Genomic DNA, 15,000 nt, shown 5'->3' on the forward strand with positions numbered 1-15,000 from the left:
TTCCTTTTTTTTTTTTTTTTTTGTGAGCAGCTGGTACAGCGAAACAAACAAGCTTACGCGCTCCCCTTCTTCTTCTTCTCAGGTGGTGGGCAGCTGGTACAGCAAAACAAACAAGCTTACGCGCTCCCCTTCTTCTTCTTCTTCTCAGGTGGTGGGCAGCTGGTACAGCGAGCTGGACATCAACATGAATGAAATCAGATGGGGCAACAATATGTCCGACATCCCCATCTCGGTGTGCTCCTCGCCCTGCGGTCCAGGGCAGATCAAGATCATGCAGCAGGTACGATCCTGTGGTGCTCCGTGACAAGCTCGGATTCCACTTAATAATAATAATAATGATAATGATAATAGTGATGATGATGATGATGATGATGATAATAATAGTAATTATATTGATAATGATGATAGTAATGATAATAATAATAATAATAATAATAATAATAATAATAATAATAATAATATCAATTGATTATCAACATCTTTTATAAGATGTTTTACAATGAACACAGCAAAGAACAGGAAAAGGCTATTCGTAGAATAGTTAAAAACGGAATTATCCCAGCACACAATATTAAGATAAATTTAGTCTGCTATTACAAACCAAATAAAACCGCGTCACTTATTATGAAGAACAATACAGCTCACTCCAGAGAACAGAGTGAAAACAATGTAGTGTACAAACACACATGGCAGACAGGGAATTGTGCATCCCTTCAAGATACTTACATTGGATTCACCAGAACTTCTCTGGAAAAAAGGCTTTATCACCATCGTTACAATGGCGGAATTTTCGCCCACTACACAGCACATGACAAAAGACCACAAACAGCAGATTTAAGAAATAATACTTCAATCATTTACCGTACAAATGATCACCGCAGACTACAAATAGCAGAAGCTGTTTTAATTGGAAAACTCAGACCACCTTTATATACACAGCAGAATCAATTGATACTTCCCTAAAAAAAAAAACGGACTAGAACACCATAGTGACGTTTGATCACAACAGTTACGGACGAAAAATCACAGCCCACTCGGTGAGGTCATTCTCACTTGTGAACATATAGTCCAAGAGGATTAAAACATTCACTATTACCACCCAGCTGAAGAAGAGGTAAGAGACCTCGAAATCTACAGATAGATTTTGAGCGATCAGCTACACAGATCGTCAGAACGTCAGCGGTTATCCAATTTAACAAAAATTGTATCAGAGAAGATTAATCCAAGAATAATAATGATAATAATAATAATTACAAAGGATTACAAAGGCGGAGCATGCCGACAGGAGACCTTTTGATCCATATCTAGGTCGGATGCGAAAAAAAACAATATTAATAATAAAATAAAAAATAAAAAATATGATAATGTAAATAATAAATAGAGTACATAAATAAATGCATAGGTATAGTTAAATAATAAACAAACAGGTAAATAGTAAATAATAATAAATTGACATATAACTAATAATAAATATAAATCAGACAGACAAATGATAACAAAACAAAAACAAATAATATAAGATAAATTATAATCATTACAGCATCTTACTTAGGTATTTATCTAAATGATTCTTAAAGCTTCGAACTGAACTACATTGCACTGCCTCTGCAGGAAGTTTATTCCATTCATTAACTACACGGTTGGCAAAGTTGTTTCTACCTACTTCCAAATTGAATCTATTTCCGGAGAGTTTAAGACCATTGTTTCTTGTCTGATTCTCATTCAATGTAAAAATTTGGTCACTTTTGATGTTGTCAATTCCCTTTAGATTTTTAAAGACCTGTATCAAGTCACCTCTGAGTCTACGCTTTTTTAGGGAAAACAGATTCATATGTTTTAGTCGATTTTCGTATGATTTATTTTTGATATTTGGAATCAGTTTTGTGGCTCGCCGTTGTACTCTTTCCAATCTGTCAATGTCTTTAATGAGATTCGGTGACCATACGGAAACAGCATATTCCAAATGTGGACGAACTAACGATTTATATAGCTTGTTAATGAGTGATGGACTTTTGAAATCAAAAGATCGCGCAATCAGTCCTAGAATCTTATTTGCTTTCTCAGAGGCTGAAATACACTGCTTGGATGATTTGAGGTCGTTACTGATAATTACGCAGAGATCTTTTTCACTATCCACTTTTGTTAACGAATTTCCAAATAACTTGTAATCGTACTTACTGTTATTTTTACCTATGTGCATTACCTTGCATTTACTTGTGTTAAATTTCATTAGCCACTTTTCAGACCATTGCTGTAATTGATCTAAATCTTCTTGAATATCTAATTGGTTTGAGTGATCATTTGCCACTCCGCACAGTTTTGTATCATCAGCAAATTTGGAAACAGTAGATTTTAGTCCATGGTCTATATCATTTATATATACTATGAATAGAAGTGGCCCAAGAACGGAACCCTGAGGAACTCCACTTGCAACACTTTTCCATCCAGAAGTTTTTCCATTTAAAACAACTCTCTGTTTTCGATCATTCAACCAATTACTAGTCCAACCTAATAGGCTACCACTTATTCCATGCAAAGCTAATTTAGTAAGTAGTCTTTCGTGTGGGACGGTATCAAAAGCTTTTGCAAAGTCTAGATATACTAAATCTATATTGTTTCTTTTGTCATAATTCGAGATAATTGTGTTGTAGAATTCGAGTAAGTTAGTCACGCAAGAACGTTTTCGTCTGAAACCATGCTGGCTATCATTTATCAAACGGTTACTTTCTAAATGATGTTCGATAGCATCTCTGATGATAGTTTCCATTATTTTTCCTACGATTGAAGTCAAACTTATAGGCCTATAGTTATTTGGTTTCTTTTTGTCACCTTTTTTGAATATGGGAGTAACGTTAGCTAGCTTCCATTCTCTTGGGACATCTCCGGATATGATGGATTTCTTGAAAATAATTTCTAATGGAAGAACAATCTCATTTTTCATTTCCTTTAAGATTCTTGGATGCCAACCGTCAGGCCCTGGTGTTTTAATAACTTTGAGTTTGTCTATACACCTTTTAATTGTTTCTTTTGTTATATTTACCGCACCGAGTAAGTTTACCCTAGACTTTTCACAGGTTTCAGTTTGGAATTCACCTTGAGGTGTTTCGTTTACGAATACCGAGCTAAAATAATTGTTTAAGATATTACACATTCCTTCATTTGAATATTCAAGTTGACCGTCAGCAGATAATAGTGGACCAATGTGATTCCTAACAACCTTTTTATCTCTAATGTAACTATAGAATTCTTTGGGATTCTCTTTGGATTTATCAGCGATGTTCATTTCGTATTGTCGTTTTCTTTTTCTTTTTGTCTTTTTTAAATTTCTCTGTATTGATACATAACTTTCATAGTCATTAGATGCACCCGAGCACTTATATTTCTTATAAGCCTGTCTCTTTTTAGCAATACTTTTTTCAGTTTCTTTGTCGAGCCACTTTGGGCGAGCCTGATTTGGGGGACGTCTGTCCTTAAAAGGAATGTATGTTTGAATCATCTTAGTGAGCGTATTTTGAAATATTTCCCACATCTGATCTACAGGTCTTTCGTTTAATTTTGCCTCCCAATCTGTAAGCTGAAGCTCCTGACGTAGTTCTATGAACTGAGCTTTACTGAAATCGGGTATTTTAGAAACACAAGTATCTATTCTAAAATTGTTTAGGAGTTTGAATCTAACTAGGTTGTGATCGCTATTTGCAACAGATTCACCGACTTCTACATCAGTTACCATGCTTTCGCGGCTAGTGATCAGAAGATCGAGTAAGTTTCCATATCTTGTGGGCTCTTTTATATGCTGAATTAAGTAATTGTCACCAAGAAAATCAAACAAGCGACTACCTATATGGCCATGTTCAAGGGTCATCCAATCAATGTCAGTAAAATTGAAATCACCCATTATCAAAAAATCCCGGTTGCAGAAACTAGACAGTTCTTGAAATAACAGTTTGTCGTCTGCTAATGATAATGTCTTTGGCCTATATATTACACCTATAATAATAATGATAATAATAATAGTAATGATAATAATAATAGTCGGTTTATTAGTTTAACAGTGATTCAGTGATACTTGTCAATGTACAATTTGCTCTAATTCTAGGACTCGATTAAATTAAACTAATGAAGTGCACAATAGACATAATGGCGTTGTTCTTGTAGCGGTCAGTCCTCGGCGCTTTGATGAGCACGAGTTTGTTGGTGTGCCTGGTAGCGTGGTGCGGTAAAGGAGCGTTGGGTGAGAGGAAGTCCCGGTGTCGAGGGCGAGAGAGCATATCTCCAAACTTCCTCACTGACTCATTGATATTAGTGTTAACATGGCGGCACACTAGGTTAACATGCTACTTGCTTTAGCTATTTCGTTGGAGTAGAACCTACTTCGGTTACAGTATTCTAGGCTTCCTTAAAAACATCTCAACAATGTGGATAACATTCGTATAAGTTTAATTCCTATTAATTCGTCATCCAGCTTCTCACTATATGACGCAAGAGTATTTTGACATTCGGAAATTAAAAAAAAAAAAAGATCGTAACTGAAGTCGTTTCTACTCAAACGAAGTAGCAGAAACAAGCAGAATGCTAGCGAGATATGCTTAGTGTGCTGCCACCTTTAGTGCCAGTGATGATGTGGTGGAGGTGGAGGAGGTGGTGGTAGTGGTGGTGATGATGGTAGAGGTGGTGGTGAACTAGGTAATGGCGATAGTAAAGGTGTCTTAGTGGTGGTGGTGGTGGTGGTGGTGATGATCATGGTAGTGGTAGTGACGGCGATGGTGGTGAAGATGGTAGTGACGTAAGTGAAGTTGGTAATGGAGTGAATAAAATCGCCTGCCGGCAGCCATGACAGAGAGGTAATTATCAACTTTCGGGTAACCTTCGAGGAAGTCCTCGACCTTGTCCTCGAGACTCGAACCACCTGCTCCTCCTCACCGAAGTCATGGGTCCTCCTTGGCTTGACACGGGAGCGAGGGTCGGTCTGTGTTTTCATTCAAGCTGTCGCCAGGCGTTTTTATTCGGCCAAAAGAAAACAGAGAATGGGGAAGAAAAGAAATCTGTATAAAAAAAAATCTTAAGCCTAATCATTATTATTATTTATATTATTATTATTATTATTGTTATTATTATTATTATTATTATTATTATTATTATTATTATTATTATTATTATTACTATTATCATTATTATCATTATTATTTTCATTATTATTATTATTATTGTTATTATTATTGTTTTATTATCATTATTATTATTATTATCATTATTGTTATTATTATTATCATTATTATTACTATTGTTATTATTAATAATACTAATACTAATAATAATAATAATAATATTATTATTATCAATGATTATTATTATTGTTATTATTAATAATATTATTATTATTAACAATTATCATTATTATCATTGTTATTATTATTATTATTATTATTATTATTATTATTATTATTATTATTATTATTATTATTATTATTATTATTATTATTATTATTATTATTATTATTATTATTATTATTATTATTATTAATTATCGCTATCATTATTACCATAACTGAGTATTGAGCATATCCAGGCCAAATAAAAGAAGCGTTTGTAAGCTAATATGCTCACTCGTGACCGACACACTCTAATTCTCTTCAGCCATAAATAACCCCCTCCCCCATTCAAGACAAAATGTGGGTTGAGTTCTAGCGTCCCTTAAGGTCCCACTCAAGAGCGACATCCACCGGGTTTATTAAACAAAGTAACAAGTAGGCAACCCCCAACCCCCTAACCACACACACACACACACGCACACAATATGGACGAGATTTTCTAATCCCCTTTTTTTTTCCTTCCCCCCCTACAAGGGTGACACCTGCTGCTGGATCTGCTCCTCGTGCAAGGCGTGGGAGATGGTCGCGGACGAGTTCACGTGCCGGGACTGCGGCGACGGCCGCTGGCCCTTCGAGGACAAGCTCTCGTGCTACGAACTGCCCCACAAGTACATGCGCTGGAACTCCATCTTCGCCATCGTCCCCGTCACCATCTCCTGCCTGGGGATCGTCCTCACGCTCTCTGTCATCATCATCTTCGTGAGGCACGACGACACGCCCATCGTCAAAGCCTCTGGCAGGGAGCTGTCCTACATGCTCCTCTGCGGCATCCTCATCTGCTACCTGAACACCTTCCTCCTCCTCGCCTCGCCCGGCGTCATCGTCTGCGCCCTTCAGAGGTAAGTCTTCGGGACGCCGAAGGGGAGTCAGTTCCTCCGAAGAGGAGTCAGCTCCTCCGAAGTGAAGTCGGGTCCTCCGAAGAGGAGTCAGCTCCTCCGAAGTGAAGTCAGGTCCTCCGAAGAGGAGTCAGGTCCTCCGGAGTGGAGTCACATCCTCCGGAGGGGAGTCAGCTCCGAAATCGGGGCAGCTCCGAAAGAGGAGTGAGCTCTCCTCCGAAGTGAAGTCAGGTCCTCCGAAGTCGAGTCAGCTCCTCCGGAGGGAAGTCAGTTCCTCCGGAGTGGAGTCACATCCTCCGGAGGGGAGGCAGCTCCGAAAGGGGAGTCACGCACTGGAGTCTCGATTTCCACAGAGGTGATTAAAATTGTCTGACGGCAAATAAGGGTAGAAGGAAAAGTTCCACCTGGTAGGCAGTAACTGCGTTGTTGTAGTTCTCACACCTTCAGGATCGTAGTCTTAGTCCAGTTAAGTTAAGTCTCGCTAGCTTTGCGTACTGTAGGCCTACAGTACTCACCCGGTGGTGTCTCCCTCGTGGTTGGCCGTTGTTCTCCCATGGCCTGGCCATTTACACGGTCAAACTGTTTGTCAAACCTGGTTTATCAAACATGTGTTTGAAGTGATGTTTGACAGTGTGGATGGGGTGTTTGACAAATAATTTGTCAAATATATTTGACAAACATGTTTGACAAATCATTTGTCAAACGTATTTAACAAACATGTTTGACAAACCGTTTGACGGTGTAAGTGGGTTTTCTGGTTAGATGGTAGAAATAGCGACACCAATTTGGACACCATGGGAGAGTCACGGAAGTGAATGAAATCGCGTGACGGCTACAGGAATAAAAATGTTAAATATCACACAAGACGGAAGGCACTATGAATATGTGAACATCTGATCATTGTGATATCATGACTACCAACTAGTCTTTTCTTTTCATTATATTTATTGTCTCTTTCATATTGTTTTATTTTATTTTATATACGTTTTCATTTATCCACACGTTTGTATGTTCGTTCGTTTGTTTATGTGTTTATATCCGTTTATTTCATATAGAGTTATGTGATCTATTTTTCCATCAATTTATCTTATTTCATTACATCCCACTTTGCTATTATTACTATTATTGGTATTGTTATTATTATTATTATTATTATTATTATTACTATTATCATTATTATTATTATTATTATTATCATTATTATTATTATTATTATTATTATTATTATTATTATTATTATTATTATTATTATTATTATTATTATTATTATTATTATTATTATTATTATTATTATTATTATTATTATCATCATTATTAATCTTTTTTTTTTTTTAGGTTATTCAATGTTTGTTTAAGAGAGGATAGCGTGCTGGAGAACTGGAGGAGTGCTTGTATAGTTCCGCTTTATAAGGGAAAAAGGGACAAGTGTGAGTGTAGTAGTTTCATAGGGATCAGTTTGTTAAGTGTAGTTTGGAAGGCTTATGGGTTTTGATTGAGAGGATTAGGAGAGAAACAGGGAGTAACTGGTGAGGAACAATGTGGGTTTAGGATAGGTAGGGGTTGCATCGACCAGATTTTTGTGATAAGACAGATATGTGAAAAAGCTTTAGGAAAAGGTAAGGATGTTGTTTGGGCCTTTATGGATTTGAAAAAGGCTTATGACAGGGTAGACAGGAAGGCACTGTGGGAGGTATTGCAGATATGTGGGATAGGAGGAAAGCTGTTAAGAGCAGTCAAGAGTTTTTTATGAGAGTAGTAGAGCTTGTGTTAGAATCAGAAATGGAGAGAATGAGTGGTTTGAGGTAAAGGTAGGACTCTGCCAGGAATGTGTTATATCACCTTGGTTGCTCAATTTATACACGAATGGGATGATGTGAGAGGTAAATGCAAGGTTAATGTGTCGGGGACTGAAGATGGTTAAAGGAAATGGAGAAAAATGGGAGATAAACCAGTTGTAGTTTGCTGACGACACTGCGCTTGTGGCAGAATCAGAGGAGGGATTGAGGAAGTTACTGACAGAGTTTGGGAAAGTGTGCAAAAGAAGGAAGTTGAAGATATATGTGGGTAAAAGTAAGGTGATAAGATGTACAAGGGGAGAAAGTGGCAGCAGACTGGAAGTGAGTATTAAGGGAGAGAGACTAGAGGAAGTGGATAGTTTTAGATACTTTGGTGCGAATGTGGCAGGGAAAGGGAGGAGTGGAGGTAGAGGTAGAATGTAGATTGAGAGAATCAAGTAAATGCCTTGGGGGATTAAAAATGTAATGAGAAATAGACATTTGGGAATGGATGCTAAGAGGAGATTGTATGAAGGAGTGATTGTGCCAGCAGAACTGTATAGGGCAGAAACACGGAACATAAAAGAGGAAGAGAGGAGGAAATTGAATGTGTTTGTGATGGGAAAAGTAAAAAATGCACAACAAGGTAATCAATGATACATATATCCATGTGGTTTTTGTGTGCATCACTTCTGAGCACCCCCGTATAATTGATTTCAGCCCCCAACCTGGGGTGCTAGCACCCCAGGTTGGGGGGGGGGGGGTCTTCCAACTTAGAACGAACAAAGTCGAACAAGCTGAACGGTCTGCTGTACATTCCATCCATTCCCGTGTACATTAATCCTATTACACGAGAACTTCCATCTCTAATGTTCCATTAACTTAACAGGATCTGGAGGTTGTATAAGCACTATTAGCTTTACGAGCGCTGACAGAACCTTTGAGAACGGCTGTACTTATATTATCTCGTAGGGGGAATTATCCCCCCATCTCTTCCCCCCTCCCCCAAATGTAGCCAACACCCTACACACACATCTGTGTGTGTGTGTGTGTGTGTGTGTGTGTGTGTGTGTGTGTGTGTGTGTGTGTGTGTGTGTGTGTGTGTGTGTGTGTGTGTGTGGATTTCTCGTTTTGTTTCTCTGTTTCTCTGTATGTCTCGCTCTCTGTCTCCCTGTCTCCCTTTTTCTCTTTCTTTCTCTTTCTCCTTCTACCACCCTTCTCTCTATATCTATCTTTCTCTCTGTTTATCTCTCTGTCTCTCTCTCTCTCTCTCTCTCTCTCTCTCTCTCTCTCTCTCTCTCTCTCTCTCTCTCTCTCTCTCTCTCTCTCTCTCTCTCTCTTTTTTTTTTCTCTCTCTCTCTGTCTGTATCACTTTCTCTCTCTACCTCTACCTCTCTTTCTCTCTCTCTCTCTCTCTCTCTCTATCTCTCTCTCTCTCTCTCACGCGCGCGCACACACACACACACACACACACACACACACACACACACACACACACACACACACGCTTAGGTACGCACATACGCTCGCACACCCACACACATAAAGCACAAACAAACAAACAAACAAACAAACAAACAAACAAATAAACAAACAAACGACCAAACCAACCAACGCGAGGCTTAGAAAAAAAAACAGTCTGAAGAAGAACTTATGACAAATGCAGAAAATGACACACACACACTTACTTGAGCTCTGAAAGGAGATGATGCACGCATGTACACATGTACATAAACGTACACACGGATGTACACACGGGAACCCCCACCCCCGATGGGGACCTTAGCGGCTCCGGCCTAACCGTCGGGAGGTTTCGGGACCTGTTATGTAGCAGCTTCCAGGAACGGCTCCCTTTCTGAGAACCATTTCTGTTTCTGGGGATCATTGTTATTCCGGCATTATTCCGATTTCTGGGAGGCTGTCTTGTAATGGTCGAGTGGTCGACATGGGACATAGAAGGTGAGGAGGAGGGGAGAAGTCTGGGAGAGAGAAAGGAAGTAAGGCTGGGAGGGGAAGAGAGGAAGGGAGGAGAACTGGGGAAGAGAGGAAGGGAGGAGGGTTGGGAGAAGAAGGGAGGAGGGTTGGGGAAGAGAGGAAGGGAGGAGGGTTGGGGAAGAGAGGAAGGGAGGAGGGCTGGGGAAGAGAGGAAGGGAGAAGGGTTGGGAGAGGAATGGAGGAGGGTTGGGGAAGAGAGGAAGGGAGGAGGGCTGGGAGAGGAGGGAAGAGGGCTAGGAAAGAGAGGAAGGGAGGAAGGCTGGGAGAGGAGGGGAGGAGGGCTGGGAGAGGAAGGGAGGAGGGCTGGGGAAGAGAGGAAGGTTGGGAGAAGAAGGGAGGAGGGTTGGGGAAGAGAGGAAGGGAAGTGGGCTGGGGAAGAGAGGAAGGGAGGAAGGTTGGGAGAAGAAGGGAGGAGGGTTGGGGAAGAGAGGAAGGGAGGTGGGCTGGGAGAAGAAGGGAAGAGGGCTAGGAAAGAGAAGAAAGGAGGAGGGCTGGGGAAGAGAGGAAGGGAGGAGGGCTGGGAGAGGAAGAAGAGGGCTAGGAATGGGTAGGAGGGCTGGTAAAGAGAAGAGCTGGATGATGATAGAGGGAGAGCGAGATGAGGGTAGCCCACTGATAACCTTTATATGTAGAAAATGTATATTGATGTGGACCAAAAATTGGAACGTGTTTCTGGTGATCCTACGAGCCGGTCATCGGAGAGAATCGTCTCCCCGTCACTTCTCTTCAAATTATTTCATTGATGTAACCCCAAGACACCAACATCAATTTCATTGGTGTAAGTATTTGTCCCATCCATCGCATCGTCAACGTTGATCAAAAACATTACAGGTGCCAACACCGATCACTAAGATTCCGCTATTTACCTCCCTCCAGTCTATCTTATCCTCCACAACCGCCCTTATGAATCTCTCCTTCAGAAAGTTCTTCATCTGTTTCAGCGGAATTCCTTTTAGTTGTATATATTATTATTATTTTCATATAAATATCTTATAAGATGTCATATCTAAGACCTCCAGATGATATACATAGTCATCTCTTTCTCTTGTAGCAGATCGACTGCTTTTTAGGTAAAATATCAACAAATTTTATACACGGGATTATTTCTGAATACAAAATTGTTGTCTACAAAGATCTTCTATAGACATGTTGTCCATCTGCCTTTCATAATTGTTTCACACACTTTAGCGGGTCAAACACTGGTTTATGATTTAGTGGTTCCTCTTTCTTTTTTCCTTTATGAATTGGAACCACGTTGGCCCTTTTCCAATCATTAGGCACTCTCCCATCTTCTATCGAACAAATAATCACCTTCAAAGTATGATTCACCAGTTGTTTTCTGTATTCTTTGAATATCCAATTTGATATCAATGAGGTGTGTGTGTGTGTGTGTGTGTGTGTGTGTGTGTGTGTGTGTGTGTGTGTGTGTGTGTGTGTGTGTGTGTGCGTGTGTGTTTTGTTTTGTATACCTAAAGGAAGCTACAATTGTAATAAGTTGTTAGAAATTACATAAGATGTGTGAACTTCAGTGCATGATGACAGGCAATGCATATGACGAGCACAAATGTTTTGTCGTGTAGCTTGCTTGGTATTCATTTCACAGAAATAGATATCATGATTATTTCAACAACTAAAAAAGTTGACACCCAAGAGATATGTATGCCTCTCTTAGCATCATCTTGTCAAAGGTGGACAGCGTCTGGAAGTGTGTCATCAACCAATCTCTCTCTCTCTCTCTCTCTCTCTCTCTCTCTCTCTCTCTCTCTCTCTCTCTCTCTCTCTCTCTCTCTCTCTCTCTCTCTCTCTCTCTCTCACTCTCTCTCTCTTTATCTCTCTCTCTCTCTCTCTCTCTCTCTCTCTCTCTCTCTCTCTCTCTCTCTCTCTCTCTCTCTCTCTCTCTCTCCCTTTCTCAATCTCAACCTGTTGAATACCTTCTCCAAGTGATTCAATAACAAATTTCCCCCTTAGCTATGTAATTTAAAAATGACGACATAAATTCTTGCATTGTCACCGGATGTAATATAATAAAGAGTCTAGGACTAATTTCCTGTCATTTAACAATAAATAAATAAATAAATAAATAAATAAATAAATAAATAAAAAATCAATCAATCAAATCAAATCAAATAAAGATTGTCCCTCTCCCCCACGCGAAATCGGCGTTGCCATAATAACTGGTTGCCTTTTATCACGAACATAAACTTCTGATGAGTTTACTCTACATTATCAATTGCCTCCACAGACCATGTATTTATGAAATACTGTCTCATAACTTCGTTCAAACAGTTTAAACACTGACAAAAATCACTGAGTTTTCTTTCCATTATATTATCAGTTGTCTCTTTTCTGGTGTTCGTTGCTTTGTCTTATTCTGCAGCTCCCAAGCGTGCAATCTCACAGACCACGTATTTATGAAATACTGTCTCACAGCATCGTTCAGACCACTTCAACACTAGCAACGATCTTACTAGTTTAGTTTTAGGATTATCAACACTGCTACCTCTCTCTCCCTCTTTCTATCTTACTATCTATCTATCCCAAGGGTTCTCATTAGGGGTGAAATTCACCCCCAGGGGGGAATTTTGGATTTTCTGGGGGTGAATTGTGACGACAGTAAGTTTACGGGGTATGGAAAGCAATTATAGGTTTTGGCCGATCTGGCCTGTCACCTGGAATTATACGTGTGCTGACCCAAGTTAATCTTAGGATTAGGAAAAAACAAAAGGATTTTTAGTAATATTTGCATATTATTTAGAATGCACCTTTTGAAACAAACTATCTTGGAGAGTAGGGGGGAATGAGACTGACAAATGATGAAAGGGGTGTATGGGCCAAGCAAGGCTGAGAACCACTGATCTATCCCGTTAGTGGAATATGAAAACGAATAATTGATATCAGACGCCTGGAGAAAATGACACAGATCGAGATGAGAGAGCCTAGGGGGTAAAAACTCACCCCGCCTCTTGCATGTATCATGTAATCCATCGTTTCTGCAGGGTGACTAGGGAGTAGAAAGAAAATTAAACATTGATCGCGACACAAGAAGAGGACTACATTATGTCAGTATTTATTGACAATAGTAATGTTGTCAACGCAAACTCTCCTTACTGTCAATATCAATTTTTTTTTCTAGATTCTGTAGATTTCTTTCTGAGATACTTAGTATCACAATGATAAGGTCCGTATTGATACAGTAACATCAATTTATTGTCAATAGCGACATAATGAGCTTGGATTCCCTAGAACAGAGTCTCAAAGTTTCTAACACTTCCCAGTAAAAAAAAAAAATTGTTTTCCTTCTCTTTTCCCTCCTCTTTCTCCTCCTTCTAGTATCAATACAGGAACCTCAGTATAATTTCGATAAAAATCTAATGACTTTAATTCCTTAGAATAGGATCTAAATGCCTCTAAATGTACCTAGTTGCCTTTTATATCATTATTATTATTTTTTAACTATATACTTTTTTTCCTCCTCCTCCTCCTCCTCCTCCTCCTCTTCTTCACCCGATCGTTATTGACTAAACTCGCGTTCGCCTCCCCAGGTTCGGCGTCGGCTTCGGCTTCTCGCTCATCTACGGGGCGCTGCTCACCAAGACCAACCGGATCTCCCGCATCTTCGACTCGGCCTCGAGGTCGGCCCGGCGACCTGGATTCATCAGCCCCAGGAGTCAGGTCATGATCACGTGCTCGCTCGTGTCCGTCCAGGTAGGTCACAGTCGATATCTTCTGGTCCCCGGGCGGTTCACACTCGAGGCCTGGCCCTCGAGGAGACTCAAAAAGGTAGGTCACACTCGGGCTGCTTGTCCTCGCGGAGACTCAGAAAGGAAGGTCACACTCGAGAGCTGCTAGTCCCCAGGTGAGTCAAACTCGAGGCCTGGCCCTCGGGGAGACTCGAAAAGGTAGGTCACACTCGGGCTGCTGTTCCACGGGTAGGTCACACTCGAGATCTGGCCCTCGGGAAGACTCAGACCCCCCACCCCCACCCCACACCTAGAATACACAAAGAAATAAATCAAGCAATCAAAAGGTAAATAGATAAATTAATAAATCTCGTGTTAGCCGAAGTTGGTCAAGCATTGAAAACACACAGCTAGTCTTTCGTCTTCTTCTTTTTCTTCTTCTTTTTTCTTCTGTTTTTCCTCCTCCTTCTTCTCCTTCTTTTTCTTCTTTTCCTTCTTCTTCTTCTTCTCCTTTTTCTTCTCCTTCTTTTCCTCTTCTCCTTCTCCTTCTTTTCTTCCTCCTCCTCCTTTTTTTTCTTCTCCTTTTTCTTCTCCTTTTTCTTCTCCTTCTTCTTCTCCTGCTCCTCCTCCTCCTCCTTCTTCTTCTCCACCTTCTTCACCTTCTTCTTCTTCTTGTTCTCCTTCTTCTTCTCTTTCTTCTTTCTTTCGTTTTTTCTTTTTTCACCCTTTTGTCTCTTTTTCTTTCGTCTTCTTCGGTCTTCTTCTTTCCTTGGTTTTTTTTATGTGCCCATCGCACTGAACTCAGATTTTTTTTAATTCTTTCCGGTTTTCAAAATGTAAGAGAGGGTGAAGGAGAACACAAGTCCTTGTAGAGATCCCAGTAACTAAAAACCCGCTTCCTCGCAACGACTGGCAACGATCTTGAAACTCCCCACAGATCCCTGGAAAAATGTTGATAAATGTACTCTTGTCTATTTTGTGTTTCTTTGTTTTTGTTTTTTTTGTTTTTTGTTTTGTTTTTGTCACCTGTTAACAAGAGAAGGAGCGCAGTACTTTGTCATCTCCCCTTATCTGAAAAAATAGGGGAAACAATAAAGAATAGGGAGGGAACTAAAAAATAGGGGAAAATGGGGGAAATAGGAGGAAAATAGTCAAAATTTATAGAGAGATTTTGGCTACGGTCCGGAGACCGAGTGTCATCCCCTCGAGGCTGCACTTTCAGAGGGAAGTGAAGACTTTGAGGACTACAGAAGTTGGGGAGTGGAGATGGTTCTCTCCGACGTTTAACTGGTACGGCGGCCACTACTTGGTACCTATCATTGTTCCGTCTCTCCTCCCCCCTTTC

General features: G+C 40.0%; 1 protein-coding gene across 1 annotated transcript in view; it reads left to right on the forward strand.

Annotated features, from left to right (window-relative positions):
• Positions 1 to 15,000, forward strand: part of LOC143026508 (metabotropic glutamate receptor-like) — a 137,461-nt gene that overhangs the window by 77,899 nt on the left and 44,562 nt on the right. The window contains exons 5-7 of the mRNA XM_076187034.1: positions 149 to 280; positions 5,844 to 6,208; positions 13,518 to 13,680. Of these exons, the coding sequence (XP_076043149.1) occupies positions 149 to 280; positions 5,844 to 6,208; positions 13,518 to 13,680 (660 nt within the window). The remainder of the gene's footprint in view (positions 1 to 148; positions 281 to 5,843; positions 6,209 to 13,517; positions 13,681 to 15,000) is intronic.

Source organism: Oratosquilla oratoria, chromosome 6 (genome assembly GCF_046742065.1).
Source record: "Oratosquilla oratoria isolate Oo_2021 chromosome 6, ASM4674206v1, whole genome shotgun sequence".
In the NCBI taxonomy this organism is placed as follows: domain Eukaryota; kingdom Metazoa; phylum Arthropoda; class Malacostraca; order Stomatopoda; family Squillidae; genus Oratosquilla; species Oratosquilla oratoria.